The 26,271-nt window shown below is 40.7% G+C and overlaps 1 protein-coding gene across 3 annotated transcripts in view; it reads right to left on the reverse strand.

The window, feature by feature from the left end:
• MICU1 (mitochondrial calcium uptake 1) overlaps positions 1–26,271 on the reverse strand; it is a 216,030-nt gene that overhangs the window by 178,436 nt on the left and 11,323 nt on the right. For 2 of the 3 annotated variants that reach the window (XM_075072636.1, XM_075072637.1), the window contains exon 2: positions 12,542–12,703. In XM_075072636.1, coding sequence (XP_074928737.1) covers positions 12,542–12,702 — 161 coding nt within the window. In that variant the 5' untranslated portion in view covers position 12,703. Of the gene's footprint in view, positions 1–12,541; positions 12,704–21,694; positions 21,795–26,271 lie in introns of those variants that run through there. The other variant, XM_075072639.1, reaches the window with a different exon arrangement.

Raw genomic sequence — 26,271 nt, forward strand, 5'->3', positions numbered from 1 at the left:
CCTATGAAGGAAAATTGAAAAAATTGGGTTTGTTTAGTCTGGAAAATAAAAGACAGAAGGGTCATGATAACCATTTGAGTACATAAAAGGTTGTTACAAGGAGGAGGGAGAAGAATTGTTCTTAATCTCTGAGGACAGGACAAGAAGCAATGGGTTTAAATTGCAGCAAGGGAAGTTGAGGTTGGATATTAGGAAAAACTTCCTAACTTTGAGGATGGTTAAGCACTTGACTAAATTGCCTAACAAGACTGTGAAATCTTCATCATTGGAGATTTTTAAGAGCAGGCTAGACAAACACCTGTCAGGAATGTTCTAGACAATACTCAGTCCTGCCATGAGTGCAGGGGTCTGGACTAGATCACCTCTCGAGGGCCCTTCCACGTCTATGATTCTATTTCTTAACTATTAAATCAAGAAATCAGGAGCAAGGTTACTCAACAACCAGTATGCAAAAAATCTGGTTATATTTTCCTTCCAAAAGAGGTTATTTAAATATTACTGAGAAATGCAAAGTATTTTGGTGTGATATAGTTTCAAACTCAATGCTCACAATGTTTGTCAATGGCAGGGGTGGGAGGGAACAAAAATGCCAGCAGTATTTCAGCTCAATACCACATAAATACCAGAAAATCTAATCACTGACAACACACTACCATAGTTAACATCAGAGGAAGCTACAGGTGTTAGATTAGCCACCAGAGGGCACCCATATTGTTTCAAAAACATAATAGCCAAAAGTAAAATGTAAAGTGACATTTAAGAACCAAAGTTGGAACAGTGAATTCCCTAGCTCAGGGGTCCACAATCTTTCAGAAGTGGTGTGCCGAGTCTTCATTTATTCACTCTAATTTAAGGTTTTGTGTGCCGGTAACACATTTTAACATTTTTAGATCTCTTTCTATGTCTATAATATATAACTAAACTATTGTTGTATTTAAAGTAAATAAGGTTTTTAAAATGTTTAAAAAACTTCATTTAAAATTAAATTAAAATGCAGAGTCCCCCAGACCGGTGGCCAGGACCTGGGCAGTGTGAGTGCCACTGGAAATCAGCTCGCGTGCCGTGCCATAGGTTGCCTACCCCTGCCCTAGCTCATATCAAGATCTGTGCATGCAAAAATTTATTCAAATACCTCTACACTGGGAGGATTTGTGAGGATAACTATACTAGCAAAACTTTTCTAGCATAAACAAGGCCTGAGATTATGAATCTGTATGACTGGGAAGATGGTGAAGTTGCTGAAAAGGAGTGAGAGCAGGGGAAAAGGGTTTGTGAGGACAGATAACGTTCTCCAGTGTACAATTTTCAGGAAGATATCAGGAAGACAATGTGAGATTGCCCAGGGAGAGGAGGTTGGAGAGGCAGAAGGGAAGAAGTAGATTTGCAGGACATCTGAATAGAGATGATAGCCGAAGCTATGAGAACAGATAAGCTTACCTAAGGAAAGCAGAGAGAAAACATAGGTGGAGAAGAAGAGAGATCAAGCACAGAATCCGAAAAGATACAAAGACAGTGAGAGAGGGACCAAACAATTAAACTGAAACACCCAGTACACAAGACGACATGAGAACCAGGACAGCACAGAATAAAGCCAGGGTGGAAAGTGAGAACGAGATGGAGTGATTGAGTCATAAGCAGCAGCAGACAGACTGCACAGGATCTGCTTGCAAACCCACCTTTAAAGATATTATATGGCTAACAATTAATCTAAATTAATTCACGCGATTAACTCAAAAAAATTAACTGCGATTTAAAAACGTAATCATGATTAATCGTACTGTTAAACAATAGAATACCAATTGACATTTATTAAATATTTTTGGATGTTTTTCTACATTTTCAAATATATTGATTTCTATTACAACACAGAATACAAAGTGTACAGTGCTCACTTTCTATTATTTTTTATTACAAATATTTGCACTGTAAAAAAAAATAGTATTTTTAAGTTCACCTTATACAAGTACTGTAGTGCAATCGCTTTATTGTGAAAGTGTAACTTAAATGTAGATTTTTTTATTACATAACTACACTCAAAAACAAAAAATGTAAAACTTTAGAGCCCACAAGTCCACTCAGTTCTACTTCTTGTTCAGCCAGTTGCTCAAACAAGTTTGTTTACATTTACAGGAGATAATGCTGACTGCTTCTTATTTACATCACCTGAAAACGAGAACAGTCGTTCACATGGCACTTTTGTAGCCGGTGTTGCAAGGTATCTATCTGCCAGATATGCTAAACATTCATATGTCCCTTTATGCTTCGGCCACCATTCCAGAAGACATGCTTCCATGCTGATGACACTTATTAAAAAAAAAAAAATGCATTAATGAAATTTGTGACCGAACTCCTTGGGGAAGAATTGTATGTCTCCTGTTCTGTTTTACCCACATTCTACCATATATTTCAAGTTATGGCAGTCTCGGATGATGACCCAGTACATGTTCGTTTTAAGAACACTTTCGCCGCAGATTTGACAAAATGCAAAGGTATCAATGTGAGATTTCAAAGGATAGCTACAGCACTCCACCCAAGGTTTAAGCATCTCAAGTAGCTTCCAAAATCTGAAAGGGATGAGGTGTGGCGAATGCTTTCAGCTGTCTTAAAAGAGCAACACTGCAATGTGGAAACTACAGTACCCGAACCACCAAAAAAGAAAAATCAACCCTCTATGCTAGTGGCATCTGACTCACATGATGAAAATGAACATGTGTTGGTCCGATCTGCTTTGGATCGTTATTGAGCAGAACCCGTCATCAGCATGGATGCATGTCTTCTGGAATGGTGGTTGAAGCAAGAACAGTCATATAAATCTTTAGTGCATCTGGCACGTAAATATCTTGTGATGCTGGCTACAACAGTGTCATGCGAACGCCTATTCTCACTTTCAAGTGACATATAAACAAGACATGGGCAGCATTATCCCCTGCAAATTGTAACCAAACTTGTTTGTCTGAGTGACTGGCTGAAGTAGGACTGCAGACTTGTAGGTTCTAAAGTTTTACATTGTTTTATTTTTGAATGCAGTTTTTTTTTTAAATATAATTCTACATTCTAAAGAGAATGCACTACAGTATACAGTACTTGTATTGTGACTTGAAATATATTATTTTTTGTTTTTTACACTGCAAATATTTAATCAAAAATAAATATAAAGTGAGCACAGTATACTTTGTATTCTGTGTTGTAATTTAAATCAATATACTTGAAAATGCAGAAAGCATCCAAAAATATTTAAATAAATGGTATATTATTGTTTAATCGCTCAGTTCATTTTTTTAATCACTTGACAGCCCTAATTTGTTATATTATTGTTGTCAGTGTAGTGGATATGAGAGATTTAGAACTAAATACTTCAGATATATCATGTACACTGCTCATAAAAGATTGTTACCAACACTCCTCATAGCCATCTATGCTTATTTAATTTCCGCCCCCCTGCCCCACCCAATTCACCAATCTAGTCGAGAGTATCAGTCTATAGCTCCAGCCTTCTTGTGGGCTTCCAGTTTTGTAATATCCTCTAAATGCAACAACTGTCACAAAAGAAATTTGTGATCCAATCAGATTTTCATGACTTCTAAAAATCATTGGGTGTGTGTGTGTCTCTCTCTCTGAGGATATCTCATACTAAAACCATACATAAATATTTCATTATTTTATTCCAGAACTGATTTACCAAAGGTGCATAGCCAAACAATATTTAACGATTACTATTCTTCCCTTCTCAACTCCAACAAGTATCACTCTTTTCTATTCTTACCGGTATCTAGTTAAGTCCTAAAAATTTTACCAGCTGAGCAATTTTTATCCTAAAAGTATGCACAGATTTAATGGTACAACATATCTTGTTTAATCCTTTATTATCAGTATGGACGGACTTCCTAAGCCATCAGAAAGAAAATATACCAAATTTAATGTAAAGCCTCTTATCATTGTACCATGCACACATTTCTTATTTCTATTTTTAGAGCTATATTATCCCAAAATAACCATATTACGTGAAAAATCAGACTGAAAGGTAGCCATTTAAAAAGTGATAGCCATATGTTCCTGGCTAGCTGTGTGTTCAAGAATTTGGGGTAGTTCCTATTGTAACACTGTCTGCCTAGTACAGCAGGAAGGGGGAGCCAAAGCAGCCAAAACCAAACAGACATTTGTATTTCATTCAATATCACGTCTATTTAGTTACTTAAAAAGTAATGAAAAAATCCAAATTAAGGAACTTCAATTCTTCATTGTCTTAAGGAGAGAAATTACCAAAGCAGACTATCTGGAGCAAGTTAAGAAACCTATTTTCAGATATCCTAGTGAGCACCCCCTCCTGGCCACTCAATAGGACAGCTTTGAGCAGAATCAAAGCCTCTGCTGCTCTGGAACCAAGTCCTGGGAGCCTGACCAGAGCTGAGCCACCATCCACTCCTGGGGTTGCTAGGCATATTCCTACAGCACAGACCTTCTATTTGGCACCACCTTTCTGAGAGTTGAAATCCACTGTCCAGCAATATTGCCCCTCTGGGTGCAGTGCTGAGCCTTCGGACTCCCTAGTACTTAAGCGTGACCTCTCTCAAAACTCTACCCCTAAGGTGTGGAGCTGCTAAGCATTTGGTTACATTTTAACTCTCTCAAGGCCAAATGTTAGTTGCAGAACAGTTAAACATTCTCTGCATAGAGAGTAACACCTTTATGCTCTTCAATACTTAATCATATAAAGTACAGTGAGCACAGATCATACTAAACACACACCTGAAACCACGATGTCTCTCACACTTTGTGAGTCCTTGGGAAACCATGTGGGTCCAGGGAGGCAGACAGGGTCCCTTTTATTGCAGGCTGTTCCATACTGGCTGGTCTCTGTCCTTCATGGAGTCCCTTATCCAGATTGTGTGACCTTCTTCTCTCCTGGACCTTGCTTCCTCTTCCTTTCTCCACTGTCTTCCTGTGGGATCTCTTATTTGAACCCCTCTTGGTCACTTGGCTGTCTTTGTTCTGCTCCTGATAAGTTTTTACTGCTTCTCCCTTCCCCGCTTCCTTCAGATGAGTTAAGCTAAAATTGGTTTTCTGTAGATACAGTTCACCCATTATCCCAGAGGCTTATTGAGTCCTGAGCACCCTTCACTGTATCTTTCTGGCGTGTATCTGCTACAGGACCTGTCAGCAATGGTGAAGCCACATATGTATAGGCCTGTGTGTTAGTACAATTAAGATGCATATTAGACTTATAACAATGTAGTTAACATTTAGACTTAATGATATGCTTCCAAGTTGCTGCATGAGTTAATCTCAATTATAATTGATCACACAATATTTACACAACGTTTGCTCTGAAACAGTGAATCCAGTCAGGTGGGGTCATCTCCTGCCCATCACTAAGGCCTATACAAACTAAATGTGCCACTGTGGGACATCACAATACAAAGACTTTGTTAACTGCCCCTTACATTCATGATGAGGCTATGTGCAAAAGGGATCATCTCAACAGACTGAATTTTGGAAGAAGGAAATAAAAACTGCTGACAATAAATTTTTTCATCGCTTTTGCTGTCTGGAATCTCACAGGGTCAGAGCTACAAAATGGAAGCAAATGACACCAGGGTCAACCCAGGTTAGCCCTAAAAGACATTCAGAGTTGACAGATTTTTACGACTCTGTCACTTTTTGGAATACTGATTAACTCATCTGTGTATATATGCTTGCCTGCTTTAACCTTGTAATAACTCATTTATTTTCTTAATAAATCCTTAGACAGTTTACTATATGCTTGGCTACATGTATTATCTTTGGTGTGAGAACTAAGGTCCAAATTGACTTTGTAAGTAGCTAGTCCTTTGGGACTGCGAGTAATCTGAATACTGTTGCGATTTTTGGTATATAGCAACCATCACTAAGTCCACTTTGGACTGCCTATGACTCTGTGGAAAGATTGTTACAGTGTTTTAGGAGTTCACACTTGTTACTGGATTGGTGAAATCTAATTACAGAACATACAACCATTTGGAGGTCTCTGCCTAGCTTCTTGACAGTCTACCCTGAAGTTGGCATTCATGCTTGTGAGCCACTCCAGATAGCATGACAGGTTGAAAGGACTCTGTTGAAGAGGAAGGATGGGGCTGCCTGGCCCTGGAGCAGCAGGGAGTGATGCAATGGGAAAGGCCTTTGGGCCCCTGCAGCCTGCTTTGGTCAGGGGAATAGCTTTGTTTTGGACTTCCTTAGGGAGTCTAATTTTTATTCTTCCAACTGTGCCCTGAAGGAAGGGCCTACACAGATTTTTGGATAAGGCACTAATTCTTCCTGGGCTGGCAGAGACAGCCAGCATCCTACATTAAAGTTGTTTGAAATCATAAGGACTAGAAATGTTTGTTTTTAAAGGCAAGTTTAAATTCAGGGGGAAGGAATAGAGTCCCACCCTATCTAACAAGATTGTACTACTAATGAATGAAAAACTGAATGATTTTTTCAAGCCCTGAATTCCATCACTTCCTCTGTACTAAGATGTCTAATGAAACGTCAGTATTAATGACGTAATCACCAAATTATGTCATATACAGAAAAATATATCTGCCAAACCTTCACTGTAAAAATTAATAGGCAACATAGATACTAGTCCAGCTTTTCACAACTCTCTCATTCTATTTTTATGATATGGCCTTTTTAAGTCTTTCTTTCTCCACATTGCCATGTGTGAATCATCTGACAAGTTAGCCAATTGACTAGGAAAGTGACATTTGAAAAATTTTGTGGCTACATCTTAGATAGAGATATAAACACATTAGATTAATAATTAGTAGTTTAAAGCAATTACTTTTAACAAACGTGAGGCTACTCTGCCCTTATGATATATTTAAGAACTATGATTTTCCTAAGGAGCCAGTAGAATTACTATAGGAAAAACCCACACAGGATTCAGAGATACGATCAACAGCCATTTCTCTGAATACCTCTATCTAGCTTGTGTTAATTTTATCAGTTCCTTGGGGAAAAGAATTAAAGCCTTGGCATACTTGGCAATGCATTAAAATACTTGATCCTAATTATCTCTTTGTATAGCTTTTATTTTGTCCTTTATATTTTTGATGGGGGAGGGAGTTGTCCAGGCCCCCAAGGTACGAGTAATCCCTTATCTACTGAACAAAAAACATTCCAAAAGGATTTGCTTGCATTTCCCACATATTCAGTAATTCAACATAGGAAGGCAGTTGGGTGGGGGATTCTGAAATGATTGCATTCACTTCCTTATCCCAAATATAGCAAAACTATTTCTTATACAAACACATGCCTCATGTAAACATGGAATAATTCCCATAGTCAGCAAAGGCTATCTCCAAAGATGGAATGTCGCAAAGCTACTTTCAAATTCTAGAAACTGTTGCAGATCAGATACCCTCCTTTTCTCCACTGTTGTCCTTTCTCAATAACTGAAAACGCCACCTTCAACATGTCCAACTTTCCAAACGGCTGATATGCATAAGATCTTCCTTCAGTCGCTACCAGACCTGAATACTCTGACATGGCAGTACCACCAAGCACTGATACACCTTTAAATAGCTTTTCATTTTTATAGGAGACTAAATAAATCTTTATGATTATGAAGGAAGCAGACTGAGCTCTAAAAAAATCTTTTAGGATATTACAATTTATGTGTTCTATACTGTGTGCTGTAATAAAAAAAATTGCCATCTTTTTTAAGAAAGGCCTTACAGCTGACATTTTGCTGACAAGGATCACAATGGGGCATTTCATTTAGTTCATCATGAAGTGCCACGGCCTCAAGCACAGATCATTCAAGGTTAATCAGAATATTAGAAGCCACACACTCTTTATTAGTGTCACATAACAAAGAAGCATGCTGCCTTTGATGGTATGATAAAAGAAAGATCCGGAACCCCCCTGGAGTCTTCAGCTTTGCAGCACAGCAAGGTTTCATATAACAATGAAAGCATATTTGCTTAACTAATTGAAGGAAAACAAGCATTGTATTAGATCATCTCTGCAAAAGGCTAACTGCCTTAACAGAACAGTTTATGCAACGAAGCACTTTAAAAACTACTGTTCCCAGCTTGGAGGGTGTTCCCTTAAATCTTACATAATCTTGATTTGCTTCATTAATTGCTTATGAATTTATATGTATACCATTTGTGAAAAAGTAATTTTGGATATAAATGAATGCAAGTCCTAAATTGTTTCAATGCACTGTAATGTACAAACTGCAATCGCTACCATGAAATATTGCTTTGAGTGAAATTCTTCTATGGGAAAAATTTCCACTGTAAAATAGTCTCACTGCATGCATTATATATAGAATTATAGAAATTTAAGGCTGGAAGGGCCCTCAAAAGGTAATCTCATCGATCCTACTGTCCAGAGCCAGGACCATCTCTGACAGGTGTTTGTCTAATCCAGTGGTTGGCAACCTGTGGCCCGTGGGTTACACGCGGCCCATCAGGGTAATACACTGGTAAGCCACGAGACAGTTTGTTTACATTGACCATCCACAGGCACAGCCACCCACAGCTCCCAGCGGCCGCAGTTTGCCATTCCCAACCAATGAGATCTGCGCAAAGCGGCAGCCAGCACGTCCCTGCGACCCGTGTCGCTTCCCAACTAGGGATGTTTAAAGTTTCCTCATAGGTCATGTTATCTAAACTTTTTATCCTTTGAGTTGTTCTCTGGACACTATGTGTCCATGTCTTTCTCAAGCTGTCAACCATACTTCTGCTACACCACCTCCATCCGTAATGTTGTTGATTCCTTCAGCTAAACATCTTATTTAGATAATAATTTATTAGCACTTCTAATATACTTATTCTATGATATTCAGCGGTATGCACAACACAGCATGTCATTAAATCTATTTGTGTTCAAATATATTCAACTGAACTCACTTCTTGAACTTGCCAAGCCACCAGCAAGAACCGTAACTGTGAAGTGGTTCAAGTGACAATGATCAATAAGATTATCACCATACGGATTTGTCACCAAGAACTGAAAAAAATGTTTTTATTACATTGTGGGATTTCTTTTCTTTTCATTTATTTCTTTTTAAACACAAGATTAAAATGTTTTTATTTGAAATAGTCTATTTAATATTTTGTAACATCAGTATAAACTATTTTCTACACCAGAACAACTTGTCATTGTGATGGTAATGTGATTTCTTGGGTTAAACAGCCAAGTACATAATTATGTAGAATCACAGAATCATAGGACTGGAAGGGACCTCAAGAAGTCTTCTAGTCCAGTCCCCTACACTCAAGACAGGAATGAGTATTATTTAGATCATCCCTGACAGGTGATTTTCTAACCTGCTCTTACCCTCCAATGATGGAGATTCCACAACCTCCCTATGCAATTTATTACAGTGCTTAACCACTCTGCAGTTAGGAAGCTTTTCCTAATGTTCATCATAAACCTCCAGTGCTGCAAATTAAGCCCCTTGCTTCCTGTCCTATCCTCAAAGGTTAACTAGTACAATTTATCTCCACTCATTGAGTTACAAGCCTACCCTATATGAATGTCATGAGCACATATCTAATTATACAGTGCATCAATAAACTCCTGTACAGAATATATGTCTGTTACCTAACACTTTACAGTGAAAGGACTTTACAAACATTAACTTATCTAGTTAAGAAATAGAAAGAGGAAGAAAAAAAATCAAAGAAATTAGCAGCATATCTGGGATTATTAGAACTCAGGGAATCCTGGGCCCCAGACTGCACTGTTGCCCGTATGCTACCAAACCACTTACGTTTGCGATTTTGTCAGCTCTCTGTGTGCTGCTGCAAGTGCCATTCTTCCGATGAGATATAAAATTTAATACTTGACAGCTTAGTTATTTTTATGGCATTTCCACAAAAGAGCAAAGATGTGAACTTCAGTGTCCTAGCCAAAACCTAATTTAGGTAATTATGTTATGTGCACCTAAAATATTCTCACTGTAGTTTTAAATGGTGAGATTATTCACTTCCCCACCCAAAAAGGAGATATGTAACAGTACAGTCACCTTTGTTATTGGCACAGAATGGCTGCAGCATTCCACTTCACTGCAGGCTGCATGATTTTATAAGGTCTGTAAAGTGTTCTGGAGTCCTTCAAATTGAAACGCACTACATAAACGCAGATTAATTGTAACAGGTATCATCAGAAGAGACTGTGCTGGATCCTGATGCTTTCCCCAGGGTTCTTGATGACACCTTTTAGCAAGGAGCTTAAGTCTTACCAACTTATAGGAATGGCACAAATAATGAACAACTTCTTCTGTTTATGTTAAGTAGGCTCCCTTGGCGAAAACAGAAAATAGTATGCAACAACTATGAGACATTACATCACTGCTTCTCATAGCTTGCCATAATTCCAAATAAGAGGCAAGTGTACCTACTGTGTTGGAAATAAGATCATCATAAAATAATACCTAAATATTAGAAATGAAAATAAGATATGTTCTCAATAATGCTATCACCTTTGGACTAATCATGGTGTTTGCACAGTAGGGAGCCTGAGCATACAACGATAACAGTGGCTTCCCACAGCTTTCACATTTAATTCAACTGGAAGCGGACGGACCTTTACTGCTTGCTTTGTTTAGAGCAGGGGTTGGCAACCTTTCAGCAGTGCTGTGCCGAGTCTTCATTTATTCACTCTGATTTAAGGTTTCACATGCCAATAATACATTTTAACGTTTTTAGAAGGTCTCTCTAAGTCTATAATATATAACTAAACTATTTTTGTGTGTAAAGTAAATAAGGTTTTTAAAATGTTTAAGAAGGTTCATTTAAAATTAAATTAAAATGCAGAGCCCCCCCAGAGCGGTGGCCAGGACCCGGATAGTGAGAGTGCCACTGAAAATTAGCTCGTGTGCCGCCTTCGGCACACGTGCCATAGGTTGTCTAACCCTGGTTTGGAGCATGGAACATAATCAGAGTCAACTGAGGCTCACTGAGTGCCACATAACTTCTACACACTATTCACTATTGTGAAAATGTAATTTCATGGTGTCTTACACTGGTCACAAAGTAACTTAGTGCATCATCTGAATCATGAATACAGAGGAGTATTTAGTGCTACAGCTGCAGTTTGCACTATACATTTTCAGCTAATACTCCTCAAATGAAAAGTAACATGGTGCAAGAGGGTACACAAATCTCTCAGCATTAAGCAGCAAGTGGGCTTTTTATTTATGCCTAAAGTTCATATTTTATGAAACATGACTACATCCTACTAGGCTTTCTAAGAGGTGAAAGCACCATATACAGCACAGACCCATTTACACGCGAATCCACTTAACGTGCGGTAGCGCCACGCCTCCCAGTGCTACCTATTTAACATGTGAGACTCGTTAACATGCGGTACAGGAACTTCCTATGTTGCGCTACAGATTTGCTCACTAACTCACTGACATAGAAATCGACAGGAAGCGTGGAGTGGAAACGTGTTGTACGTCTTTACCACCAATGGGAGGGGAGCAGGGGGAAGGGGCAACAGGGCCGCCAACGGGGGAGGCAAAAAGGGCAGGGACATTAAAGTGCATTTTAAGGACACCTTTGCTGCAGCAGCGCTGGGTCGCCAACAGGAGGAGGAGTGGGGAGGGATGCAGCAATGTTAAAAGGCTGCCGCAGCAAAGGACCCCGCAGCACTTTAAGGTCCCTGCCCCTTTTGCCCCCCTTAGCCGACAGCCGGGGGGGGCAAAGGGAGCAGCTTTCCTGGGGTCAGCAATTTAAAAGGGCCCAGGGTCCTTTAAATCACCATGGAAACCTTGGGCGGCACAAACCAGGCAGCATGGAAGGGCTGGCAGGGGGATGCTGACCCTTAGCCCTATCCCTTCTGCCTGAGGCCCCATCCCTTCTGGAAGCCAGAGCCACCCCCCCATACTGGTAAGTGTCCTCAGTTAGTTACTTTCACCCCTATGTAGCAGCAATAATGTTTTTATTGGATTACACATTTGAATCTATATTCTTGCAAAGAGCCATTAACAGATAGGCCTGCAATATTTGGGACGCTGTGAATACGTACGTAATCCTAGATAATTACACATCTTAAGATATTTCAGCATGGCCTTCTTAACCCGCAGTCCGTTAACACGCGGTCATGACAGCTTGACTCCCAACATCCGCACATAAATGGGTCTGTACTGTATTAGTTACAGAACACAATCTGCTTCCCAGTTAGTGGGCAAGTCATGAGAGCTCCACAGCCCTTCTGTAGCCAGAATAAGGGTGACAACTCTTAGAAACCTCAAAGGGGTTGTGCCCAGTAGATCCATGTAACCACAGAATCTAGTCAAGCTCCTGCTCATCTACCAAACACCCTCGGAGCCTAATTCTATTGCATGTAGGATATGGGGTCCAGATGCATGTATGGATATGGGGTCCACTCAATAGCTGCTCCCTTCCACATAATGGAACTCAAGGCAGTGATGCTGCCTTGCATAGTGTACTGTTGCTCCTGTGATCAAGGTAAAATTCACTCCACATTAATTTCTCTGGGGAACCAAAGCAGCAGAAGGTTGAAGTTCTGTTCAAGAATGACTCCTGAGAGCACTTACCTCTTCCATAGGAGTCCAGCACTCGCTGTTGCTGCAGTTGTTCCTATGAAAGCTGCCATCATAAGTCTTTGCCTGTTTCTGGTGGGATGTGCCATTCCATGGTAACATCGGGAAACAGCCTCTAAGCCTGCCACAGCAGCAAAAACTCGAAGGCGAAACATCCTATCAAGTAAGGGAAACAAATTACTATTGTAAATAGAGCAGCAAGTGCTGCAGTACAAAAGCAATTCAATTTTTCATTACTTTCCTCCTTCTCCCAACTAGGTATTCTCCAAGCCAAAGAATTTCACATCTCATCCTTATTTCAGTCCACCAATTTGCAAGACTATCACTCCAGCAAAGGAAAGATGACAGAGCTCCCTTCGGAACTTGTCAATGACACACCTGAGCCAACCAAAGGTGTCACTGCAGTGCAACATGAGACACTTCTCCTTTCCAAGGACTCACCTACAGCAGGCAACTGTCTTGCATCTGACAAGGGATGTCAGCAACAGTCCCCTGAAGCAGTGTTGAAAGCTGCCATACTATTATTCTTTTATATGTATGTTGAGGTAGCACCCAGCGTCCTCAATCAGGATAAGAGCTCCATCGTGATAGCCATTAAACAAATCCCAGTGGAACAAGTTTCCAATAATGCAATGGAAATGCTGATTGAGAAACTTTTGTCCTTTCTACCCTAGCAGTTTTACCAGTTCATGGGGACTGTTTGTTGGGAACCTGTTTCACTCACCAGTCAATTTCGTACAATAGGGTAGACAGGCCTCTTGAAGCAGGCTCCAACTAGATGCACCCTTAGTTTTTAACAAAAACAAATAAATCATGCAAAACCAGCATATTACCGCAAATCTTTTATGATAATTTGTTTTGAAACAAACTATCCTTTTCAGAGAGCTACAGCTACATTACTTAATGAGTGGTTCTCCTAATTGCAGATACTTCTAATTTGCACAAGCCCAACTGACACACTTTGCAGTCATGACTCAGCTGTCTATTCGGTTCTTCTTACAGCAGTTTTTACACCTCTAAGTTCTCCAAAACAACATTTCATATATTAAGTGAAAACATTTGTTTATTTCTCTTCAAGTATCATAGTGTTACAGATGGAAATAGGGCACAGAAACAAGCACTGCAAGTTAATACAATCCATTCTGCCTAAGACACAATCTTAGAAGGCAAGCTAAAAACGAATATAAATTTTACGGAAAAAGTCAGAAGGCTCTGTGTTACATTTTTTAAATGACTGGGGAGGAGAGGGTTATGTAGCCTGGAGCTCAAAGCTCAAACTCTGCTCTAACTAAAACTTTACACAACCTGAAGTATGTCTTTTAAAATACTATGTGTACTTCACTGCCCTGCATAGAAATAGTTGTGCAGAGAAAAATGGAAAACTGAGCTGCCGATCTAAATGCTATTAAAATAGTAAAATCGATAAACTGCAAGGATTGCATCTGAGAACAAGACACCTTCTACAGGAGATAGAATCACAAAAATAGAAACATTTAAAATAAAAATGACTTTTGCACTGTGCAAGCTCACAAAAAGCAAGTCTGAATTACAAAGGAGAAATGCTACCGGATAAAATAGTTGTGTCTTTTAGTGAAGAAAAATCCTTACTGATCTAATTCACGCTCCTATGAAATCTCTCCATACAGATTAATGCATTATAAAATTCAGAATATGAAAAGCCTTTATCAAATTTTCAAGGAGAAAACCTCCTGTTGAAGAAGCTCATAATTTCTTAAGGCAACTTCATTCCCTCTCCTTAGCTTTTAACATACTCTTACTACCACCTTTCACAAATGTTTACTGACCTGCTCAAGATCAAGACCAACAGCAGTCAACACAAAGTACTGCCTACAGATACAATTAGCGTTTTACAGTGCAAGCAGCAATACACTCCTATAGACCTGCACTTCAGCTTTATCATTACTAGCAGCTCACAGTTTAGTAATGTTGGGACTAGTTTGCACAAACAAAACTTTATGCTTGAGAAAACACACATACACACACTTGTTCCAAAAGCCAGAGTTAATTTAAATGAATTTACTTTTCCCCTCAAATTACAGTAATATATAGTTAGGGACCTACCAATTTCATGGCCGTGAAAAACATGTCATGGATCATGAAATAAGCCCTTCCCTTGAAATCTGATCTCTCTGAAATCAGGTGGGCTGGGGAGGGACAGGACTTGTCCTCCCCCTGCATGGCTGTTATGACAGGAAATCAGATCCACCTCCACAGGCAGTGCAGAAATGAGAGTGGCACACCCACGCTTCTGCGCTGCAGCCGCCCCTGAGCTGGGCTCCGGGCTGCCGCCCCCCACAGCTCTTGCCGGGCTTTGAGGTTCCCGGGCTTGTGGCTGCCGCTTCCCGCAGCTCTTGCTGTGTCTCAGGGTGCCCTAGTCTCAGGGCTTCTACCCTCCCCCTGCGGCTCAGACTTTTGCCCGCTGTCACCACTGCTGCCACCTCCACCCAGGCTCTGCGTGTTCAGGCTCCAGGCTGCTGCACCCCACCTCCCCTTCAGCTCCTGCCAGGGCTGGGGGTGTAGTAGTTGCAGCTCTTGCCAGGGCTGGGGCTGTAGTAGTTGCAGCTCTTGCCAGGGCTCGGGCTGTAGTAGTTGCAGCTCTTGCCAGGGCTCAGGGACCCCAACTGAGTGTTGCCCCCACTCCACAGCTCCTGCTGGGGCTGGGAGCATCTGGGCTCAGGGACCTGGGCTGGGGGCTACCACTTAAGTTCCCTCTAAGCTGCACAGCAATGCAGCAGCCTATTAAGCATCATGCAGATGCTAAGGACTGCAGTCGGGAAGAGGCACCCCTCCTCCAGCCCCAACCTGCCATGGCCAGAGGAGAGGAGCCTATCCTGCGGCCCCAGCCCAGGACCTGCTGCAGCGGGGACACAGAACTGAAGGAGGGCAAAGTCCTCTCTCCCCACCTTAGCCCCAGAGCAGCCTGCACCTCCAGCTGGAGCCCTCACGCCCCACACACACTTGAACCTTCTGCCCCAGCCCTGAGCCCCCTCCCACAATCTGAACCCCTTGCCACGTGAATTTTGTTATGTACATCAATATGGAGGTGATGTGTCACACATCACCTCTATACTGGTGCACGTTACAAAATTCATTCCACACATTCGTGGGAAAAGTTAGAGGGAACACTAGCTGTCACCTCCCGTAGCTCCTACCCCCACAACTCTTCCCTGTGGTTCCTACCTGGGCTCCAGCCAGGACTCGAGGCTTCTACTCCCTGCAGCTACTGCCAAGGGCTCAAGAAACCTGGGCTGGGGGCTGCCACTCCCCACAGCTCCAGTTGAGACTTGAGGCTTTTGCCCCCTGCAGCTCCTGCCCAAGCTCCAAACTTCTGTTCCACCCCCCATGGCTCCATCCAGGGCTCAGAGCTGCTGCCCCCCACGGCTCATGCCCAGGCTCCAGGCCACCCAGGCTCAGGGCTTCTGTCTCCCTCCCAGCTTCTGCCCAGGCTTGGTATGCCTGAGTTCAGGGCTTCAGCCCCTACAGCTCCTGCCAGGGCTGGGACACCCATTTTTCAAATTGTCTGGTGGCCCTGGGCTTGGGCCCTATAGGCCCATACATTAATCCACCACTGGCCCCAACTAGCAGCTAGGAGCCCCCAGCTGGGGCACTCCCACCAGCACTGGGGAGATCAGACCTAACTCCACCTCCGGGAGCTTTCTCCAGCTGCAGGAAACTCGGCAGCTGCTGCCTTCAGAGGCTCTGTCTTTACCTCATCTGTTTATTCTTTATCAGAGGTCTACGGACAACATATTTTAAGGTCACTGCCCTCTTTAGTACACCTCTTAGGCAGGACATTCTGTATTATACATTACTTCCAAAGGCTTCTTGTTTTGTTCAATAGAATATTTCATACACTATTTCAGTAAACACTAACAATTTATGTAACATCAGCTTCAACAGTACCTAGAAGACAAATATCAGGCAGAAGTGTAGACAAAGGTTTTCGATCTGCTGACATCAAACATCAGATTTGAAGGCAACTTCACTGGGAAATCAAGCAGTGACATTCAGCTGTTATTTCCTAATTTAGATCAGAGTTCTATAAAAGGTGGCTCAAGACATAGGCAGCTATTCTAATTTCCCCTAAAAATCAGTGTTATGGGCAATTGCCATAACATTTAGTACTTCCATTAGCCATTGAATTTGAATAGTTATATTTTTATGATCATTTATAAGCACAAGCCAGAAAGTAAATTACTTTGGGATTAATGTTGTTTTATTTATTCCTTTTAAAAAAAGCTTTTAAATGTTCATAATGAAAACTCTCAGGGAAATACTAATGCAACAATGGCCATCAAATATCATCCCGCAAATCTTTCACATGCACAGCATAAAATGGCCCTGCATTATGAAGGATGGCCTTCATTTCAGATTCAAAATTACTTCCATCCCACACTAATCTAAATTCCCACTTTCTCTCTTGGGAATTATTTCCATTACAATGCAAACTCAGAAGTTATACAAGCGCTATTTCTTCTAAAAAAAAAAAAAGAAAAAAAATCAGTGATACACAAGTAGAAAAGCCATCTACTATTTTTCTGTCCTCTTATTTGGGTCTCTCTCCTTCATTCCAGCTGTACAAGACAGAATTGTGAAAAAACAAACAGAAGATAGCCACATTTTTCACTATCGTTATAAAATGTTCTTAAGACTTCCATCAAGAAAGTTTGGGGTGACAGGGAGCCTTATGTTGATACAGAATTATGCCTGCCAATCTGAAATGCTTAAATTTTGCAGAACTAATGTACTCACAGAAATGCTAACTCATCTCCCTTGCATACAGTAATCAGTTACTGATATATTGTTATATTTACACAAAAGAGCATAGTATAAAGTTTGCCTAATAGCATCAGCTAGACAGAGCTAAAACAAAATATTTCCCACATTAACTCACTGTTTTAAATACATGTATCTTTTTTTTTAAAATGCACCTTTGGGACTGAAGCTTTCCATGCTATCCATCTGAAGGGGTTGCCAACTAACTCTCACAATTTTTTCACAAGCCTCATGGTATTTTCTCTCTAAACCCCAGCTGCTGGTATCAAGATTGCATGAGACTCTCAGGGTTCATTCTGTGTTCATTTAAAAATATTTTTAAAATAAAAGTTTCTGACCTTCATGATTGCAGTGAAAAGCCAGAAAATCTGACTTAACATAACCTAAAGGCTCAGACCAGAAGGCAAATAAAGAACCCAAAAGGTGTTTTTAAATGACTTATAACCAATCATGACTAATAACTTATAACCAATCATAATTTTGGACGGCCTCGTTCATTCTTTTTAATGTTTGTAACTGGCAATACTGCATATGCCAATACTAATTTCTTTGTGGCATAGAAATGGTGGTGAAAGGGTAGTTTGAGCAAATCTTGTTGCATCTGAAGAAGTGAGATTTTTTACCCACAAAAGCTTATGTCCAAATAAATCTGTTAGTCTTTAAGGTGACACCAGACTCCTTGTTAAACATCAGAGTCACTGAAAATAGGGACCCCAGCACTAACTGCTGTTTCTGTCATACTATGATACAAATCATCACAGACTATTACTATGCTGAATGAACAAAAACAACAGCCATATTACCACCATTTAGAGGAGATAAACCAAACAGCTTTACTCTAAACTCTGCTCAGAAGAGCCCGATAATTACAATTGCAGAGCATGTCTAATTAAAGGATTTTCCTTGGTCAGAAGACACATCTCTGATAGATAAGGGCAACTATAGCTACTTGTACTGCTTTGAGAAAGGAACAGATTTTCACTAGTAGAAAAAACAAATAAACTGACTTAGCAGAAGACTAACAGAGCTTTATCATCTTCTCTGTTTATCTTACCAGTTGCCTGAACAAGAAGTAGGACTGAGTTGACTTGTAGGCTCTAAAGTTTTACGTTGTTTTGTTTTTGAGTACACCTATATAATTAAAAAAAAAATCTACATTTGTATGTTACACTTTCACAATAGAGACTGCACTACAGCACTACAGAAGTAATGGAAAAACACTGTCTTTTGTTTACCTTCTCCACATCAGTCTTGATTTTATAGACCTCTATCATATCCCCCCTCAGTCGTCTCTTTTCCAAGCTGAAAAGTCCTAGTCTTATTAATTTCTCCTCATATGGCAGCCAGTGCACATTGAGTGGATGTTTTCAGAGAACTATCCACAATGAATCCAAGATCTCTTTCCTGGGCCGTAACAGCTAATTTAGACCCTACCATTTTATATGTATAGTTGAGATTGTGTTTTCCAGTGTGCATTCCTTTGCATTTATAACATTGAATTTCATCTGCCATTCTGTTGCCCAGTAACCCAGTTCTGAGAGATCCTTTTGTAGTTTTTTACACTCTGCCTGGGACTTAACTATCTTGAGCAGTTCTGTACCATCTGCAAGCAATTTTCAAGCACATAGAGGAGAACAGGTTTATAAGGAATAGTCAGCATAAATTATGCTATATCAACTTAAATTCCTTCTTTGATAGGATTACTGACCTAATGGAAGGAGGGGAAGCAGTAGACACAATATACCTTGATTTTAGTATGTTTTTTTGACAGAGTTCTGCATGACATTTCCACAAGCAAACTAAGGAAATGTGGTTCAAATGTACAACTACAAAATGGGGAATAACTGGCTAGGTGGCAGTACTGCTGAAAAGGATTTGGGGGTTATAATGAACCACAAACTGCATATGAGTTCCAATGTGATGCAGCTGCAAAAAAGGCTAATATGATTCTGGGGTGAATTAACAGGATTGTTTATGTAAAACATAGGAGGTAATTGCCCCCTCTACTCAGCAATAGGGAGGTCCCAGCTGGAGTACTGTGTCTAATTCTTGGCACCACAATTTAGGAAGGACGTGAACAAATTGGAAAGATTCCAGCGAAGAGCAACAAAAATGATAAAAGATTTAGAAAAGCTGACCTATGATGCAAGGGTGAAAAAACTGTGCATGTTTAGACTTGAGAAAAGACGACTGAAGGGCAATCTGATAACAGTCTTCCAAATAGTTAAGGGCTGCTATAAAGAGAACAGTGATTAATTATTCTCTATATCCACTGAAGGTAGGACAAGAAGTAATGGGCTTAATCTGAAGCAAGGTAGATTTAGGTTACGTATTAGGAAAAACTTTCTAACTATAATTCTAACTATAAGGATAATTAAGCCATGGAATAGACTACCAAGAGAGGTCTTGAGTCTCCATCACTGGAAGCTTTTAAGAACAAATTGGGACAAATACCTGCCAGAGAGAGTCTAAGTTTACTTGGTTCTGCCACAGCTCTGGGGGCTGGATTTGACTTCTGGAAGTCTCCAGCCCTACATTTCTAGGATTTTATGAAAAACCGAAGATGTGTCTATTGATGCACAAGTGGAAAATGAAAGACTCCCCTTTGTACCTCTGTGGTGAACATCTGATGAAGTGGGTATTCACCCACGAAAGCTCACGCTCCAAAACGTCTGTTAGTCTATAAGGTGCCACAGGATTCTTTGCTCCTGTTGCACAACAGAGCAAGTTACCCCACAAGTAGGTATGAATGAGAGTGCTAAAACCCCATAAAAAAAATTCAGAGCTAACCCTGCAAACCCCAAATAAAAATTCTAAACATTTTCCAGGTTTTTATATATATAGCAGATACATGTCATCCATCCTACAACTATTTTACAATCAGCCACACCCACGCACAAGAGGTTTTATGTGGCATTAACCGCTTAAGAAGGTTCCTTCTTTTACAGGCTCACTACTAACCCAGATTCACAACGATTAGTATGATCTGCAGTATGCTAGCACCCAAAAGTGACAACCAGGAGTAGGGCTCTATGGTGCCAAATGCTGTAAAAATATATGAAAGCAATAGTCCCTGCCCCAAAGAGCTTACAATCTCATTAGTGTTAGAGACCTGCAAACACAGTTCAGACTGCAAAACCTACTGCTCAGTTACTAGATCGAACTTTCAAACAGAACCCCAAACCAAGAAAAAGAAATGTAAAATAGATTTAGGCAAGATGTTGCTCTAAAGTGAAGGCCACAAGCTGCCAGGCAATATGCTGACTAAAGAAAGTCCCCTCATGTTCAGATACCACAGCAATAGGATGTTGAAATCTTTCCAGTTCAATAATTCTTTACTGTGAGGGCTGAAATATAAAGGGATTTTAGGAAATGTACGTTTTCCTGAATTGCCATTGGTTCATTAGTATAGCATCTCTGAGAACAATTAAACTAATTTTAAGCCTCTTAAGTGAAAGTTATTCATTTCAATTACACTGAAAAGTGCACCAACACAAATGTTTAAAAAACAAATGTGCAATCTGAAGTTGCTTAAATGAAGCCACAAGGCAGATGATTCAACCCAATCACATATGCTGGGGGGCCAGAAGACGAGCCTTACACACCTGTGTCTGTCCTTAGGTTTCTGACTCTGTAATATTAGCTTGTTCATCACCAAATCATTTGTATTATGGTAGCACCTAGAGATCCCAATCGGACAACACAGCCCCACAAACAGAAAAGACTTCTCCCAACTAATATAATACAAGCTAGTGAGAAATAAAGGGTCAGTGTTTATACACTGCAGATTCAGTTTTGGAAATTCTATAGCAGAAAATTGTCCACGACCTTTGAAGTTCTGACTACTGCTAGGATTAGTCTCATTAAGCAGATAGTTTATTCAGCTTTACCTTTACTCTTTGATATTTTCTTATTTTAGTGATATTCTATTATTGTAGTGCCTAGGAGCCCTAGCCAAGGACTAGGACAGGGGTGAGCAAACTCCCGTCTGCGGGCTGGATCCGGCCTGCGAGCCACTCCACACAGCCCGGCCCTGCTCCAGACAGGGCACTGGGTCGGGGCTGTACCACATGGCTCCTGCAGAACTAGCCACTCCCTAGTCTGTAGCAGTGCATGGGATTCTTCCATCCTAAGTGCAGGACTCTGCACCTGTCCTTGTTGAACCTCAACAGATTTCTTTTGCCTCAATCTTCTAATTTCTCTAGGTCCCTCAGTATCCTATCCCTACCTTCCAGTGTATCTACCTCTCCTCCCAGTTCAGCGTCATCTGCAAACTTGCTGAGAGTGCAATCCATGCCATCCTCCAGAACATTAATGAAGATATTGAACAAAACTGGCCCCAGGACTGACCCTTAGAGCACTCCGCTTGATACCAGCTGTCAGCTAGATGTGCAGCCATTGATCACTACCCGTTGAGCCCGATGATCTAGCCAACTTTCTATCCATTTTATAGTCCAGATTTCATTAGGTGTGTATGGCTTGTGCATTTTAGTATTTACAGATTAAAGAAAAAATCACTGCAAAAGCCCACAAATTAACACCAAGTGATTTTTTTTAAACAAATCATTTGTCCTTCTCTTAATAATTTTCATGTACTAATCGCTCTTTCACTGGTAGTGGTTTGTGGGGGATACAGAGGGACTGTCAGGGGATTCAGAGTGTGGGAGTTACTGGAGACTGGGAATGCAGGGGATGAGATATGGAGACCCCACTCTGGCAAATGAGAAATGACATGTTTCTTGCCAAAATGGACATAGAGAAGGAATACACATTTTAGAAATAAGATACTGCTTACTTTTTTTCAGGATGGATAAAAATCAATGGTTTTTATTTAAAAAAAAATCAGAGTTTAATTTAAATTGGAGGGGTTTTTTATTTAAATCGGGGGGGTTCCCCTCAAAACTCCATCTAAAGATAGCTTTAATTAAGATTCCTTATAGCTCAAAGATATTTCATCATGGAATAGGGATTATTAATTCTATAGTATGAGACCATATATTCATGTAATCAGGACCGGCGCTAGGGTTTCTCGTGCCCCAGGCACACAGCCATTTCGCCACCCCCGGCGCTGATCCCGCGGCTCCGGTGGAGCTGCTGCAGTCATTCCCGCAGAGGGTCCGTTGGTCCGTGGCTCAGGTGGAGCAGCCGCAGTCGTGCCGGCGGGCGGTCCACTGGAGCCGCCTGCCGCCTCGCTGGCAAAATGCCACCCCTCGAATAATCCTGGTGCCCTAGGTGATTGCCTAGGCTGCCTAAATGATAGCGCTGGCCCTGCATGTAACGTTTAAGAAAAGTTTTGTAAATGAGTTCCAACAGTTCATGGATTAGGGACCCAATCTTATGGGGTTCCAGGGGCTTCTCTATAGATTATTTAGGTTAATCAGTTTCTAAATGAGTGATGCTGAACAGTCACTTACTAAGTGAAATCTTGTCTACGCTAAAGTATGTTAGCATTACCATTGCAACCTTCTAGCATGCTACCTGTAACACACCACCTATGCATAAACACAGAATACTTGTGTACCATTGCAATAATACTTATTCTGGGCAGCTGGGCTGAAACACTGTGATGGTGAAACATGAGTATAAACTACAAGCAGCACCACTGGTGGCAAAGTGGAAAATTTTAAGGAAAAAAAAAAAAATCTGTGTTCTTATACCTGAGCCCCATCCAGTGGGAGAAGTATTTGACTTTACTACAATTACATTGTAATGTACGCAACAGTATGTCTCATCACATTCATCCAAATAAATTTATATGTAGAAGCTGTGTTAAATGTAAGATTAAATTCTTAAGACAGCGATAATGATGCGTCTCTCTCATGTAAGGACCAAGATATGAACACTAACTGAAATACTAACATACTTAAATTTTCTTTGAAAGTAGGTTTTATTCTGTTTCCTTTCAGCAGAAAGAAGTCAGTTGAAACAAGCAGTACTGATAAATCTGAAATGTAACCACACTCCTCCCACCCCTCCCTAAAAAACAGAAAAAAGACTGATTTGGAACTAAGTTCATATTAAAGGGACACTGTCGAGCAGATACAGACCTAAATTTAAGGTGTAGGCTAGGGGGGTTATTTTCAAAATGTAAGATCAACTGAAATATTTCCATGATGTTTTCTTTCCTATTAAAACATATTTTGTTGGATTTAAAAAAAGGATTGCCCTTACATGTAAGCCAGGCACTGCAGGATTGTGCTAGTGCATAACAACAAGAAAGTGAAACTCAGAGGGAACAAGTCAGCATTAATGGAAAAAGAAGTCAGATTTTTTTTCTTGGACGTTTCCAATTTCCTAATTTTCTAGGATATTTATTATAAGAGGTAAAGAAAATTCAGTCTTTAAAAAATTAGTTTTAAACCCTACTGTGGAAAAGTTTGCTGATGTGTCTTTCTAAACCAGTGGATTCTATGAACCCGGATATCAGAAAGGCAAAATGGGAACCCTCCAGGAAGAAATTCTACTAAGAGTTTAATATGATGTTTAGGGAACTCCAGAGAGTCAGTAAAGACATTATTAATGAGGTAAGTGAATCATATTCATTTTCCCTTCAGAGCATGAAATTAAAAATTTCTTGTTGAGAGTAAGGGGGGAGAGCAATGAATAGCACACAGACTTTTGCAGCCAAACTGATGATTCAGAAAGCAAGCAGTTTTAAACCATAAATAAAGGAGGAGGGCGGGAGGTTGCATCAGCACACTGGCTGCTGCAAAATACTTTTTAATATGCACTAAGATAGGACACCAGAATACTCAACAATTTAAGGGGGTGTTTTGAACCATGAGACTGATATAAAATGAAAATATAGCAAAGTTATTTGGACAGAAAAACTGGACAAATACATAAAAAGTGTAATAGGAAAACTAAGACTAAAGGAGAATGAGAGAGGCAATAACAGGATTTTACACAGACAAGTAGTACTGTGGATTGGAATTCCTGGCAAACATGTTCCTCACCCCATATTTGCAATATAAGATATTGGTTTCTCAGTTACAGCATATGATAAGCTTCGCAATACTGATCAATATCCATTGCCACATACTGATCCACCTGATAAAACCTGCTGAATTAGGATCAGAGCATATGGGATGACTGACGAACAGAACCTCTCCTTGGTTAGGTTTTACTAGCCCTGGTTATGAGTCCAGATAATTGAGTTGGTACAGCACCTGACTTTTAATCTAAGGTTTAATCTAAGGTTTCATGGTTCAAGACCCTTTTTATGCAGTATTATTTATGGAAAGAGGGTCCAATGGCACTAGCATGGGACTCAGGAGATATGGGTTCGATTTCCTGCTCTACCAGACTCCCTTGTGTGACCTTGAGAAAGTCACTTAGTTGCTCACCAGGGAGTTGTGAGGATGCCAGACTAAAGATTGTGAGCTCAGATACTCTGGTGATGAGGGCAATATAAGCACAAAAGATAGATTAGTCTAATCATATGCATATTGTCAGTCTCTCCTGTGTAATATGGTCATGCAGCCAAGTCACTTGCTGCATAATTGCAGCATCTTTTAATTGTTCTATTGTAGGGCTCAAGAATCGAAACTTGCATGTGAAAAAAATTAAGTCTCTATTCCTTATCACTGCTTATTAAACAGAATCAAGATAAAAGTACAAATCATCAGGTATGCCTAAACTCTACTTGGTGTATCTGAGAAGGGGTAAGTATAATTGATTTTACAATCTCTAGTCCCTCACCCCCATCTTGAGGAAGCCAGTGTCTGGATTGGTTCTTTCTCAGCATAAGTTAGAACCCTGGGACATCACACCAATCCCAGATGACCAGAGCAGAAGAGTGCTCCAGCAACAACCCCAACACACTTATTACACAGTGGGGTGAGGAGAAGCAGTAACAAGTGGCCTAGAGAACAGTTGTTCTTCCAACACAAGGGGAATCCTCAGCAACCCCATTAGGGTAATTCCATCCTGCAACACAAAAGGGAATGAGCAGAAAACAAATGTGCTTACATGTGTTGGAGTTCTTTTTAGTTGGAGTAGCAAAAGCAGGGGCAGCTAGCTGCAGTGGTGGGCAGGGGAATGAAGAATTCCACAATGTAGTTACAGTGCAGCAGCACGAAAGTTAGAAAATAGAGCTGATGGGGCGGGGCGGGGGGGAGGAGGCGGCAAAGAGAAGAGGAGTGAGAGTTTCCTTCTTGACAGGAACTTAAGAGGGAAGACTAGGACAGCAGCAGGAGGTAGCAACAGTAGAGACCCGAGGAATGAAAGAGACAATGAAGATGACTGGGTATAAAAGCTGTGGCACGCACATGATTCTGGAGAGGGTACCTAAAAAGTGATTCATTTGTATTAAGTGCCATCTGATAGGTCTAATGCAAGAGAAGATTTGAGGTTTGGAGATGCAGTTAGAAACTATAGCTGAGTTTTGAAGGGGATTTGAGTGGATAGAGGAAAGGAAAGGAGGAGCCTGAAGGGAAGCCTCAAGACTTGCAGATGCATGCTGGACCAGAGAACTGTGAGGGTAAACTTCTGGATTAAGAAAGTGAACAGTGGAAGCATGTGACTATGAGAACAAATGCAGAGGAACAGACCAACTAGTGAAGAAGAAAGAGCTGAGGAACAGGTTTGCTGATTTGGAAAAAGAAGGGGAGAGGCAGGCAGTAACAGAAGATGGGAGAGAAGAAAAGAAAAAAGAGAGAGTGCGCCAGTCCTACAAGAAAAGGGGAAGACACAACGGAGATAACCAGAGGATGACTCGCTGAAGATTGCAAGTGAGAACAGAAGACAATGACTTGCAGCCAGAAAGAACAGAAGGGGGAAGGCCAGAGAATTGTACCAACACTGGAAGAAGCAGCTCTACATGACTGAGACCTCCCTATTAAGAACATACAGGCCTGTCACCAGAGCTTATCTGGAGAACAGAAGGGTGTACTGTTTGCCAGGAACAAAGATACAGTATGTGGACT

Source organism: Chelonoidis abingdonii, chromosome 15, assembly GCF_003597395.2.
Source record: "Chelonoidis abingdonii isolate Lonesome George chromosome 15, CheloAbing_2.0, whole genome shotgun sequence".
Lineage (NCBI taxonomy): Eukaryota > Metazoa > Chordata > Testudines > Testudinidae > Chelonoidis > Chelonoidis abingdonii.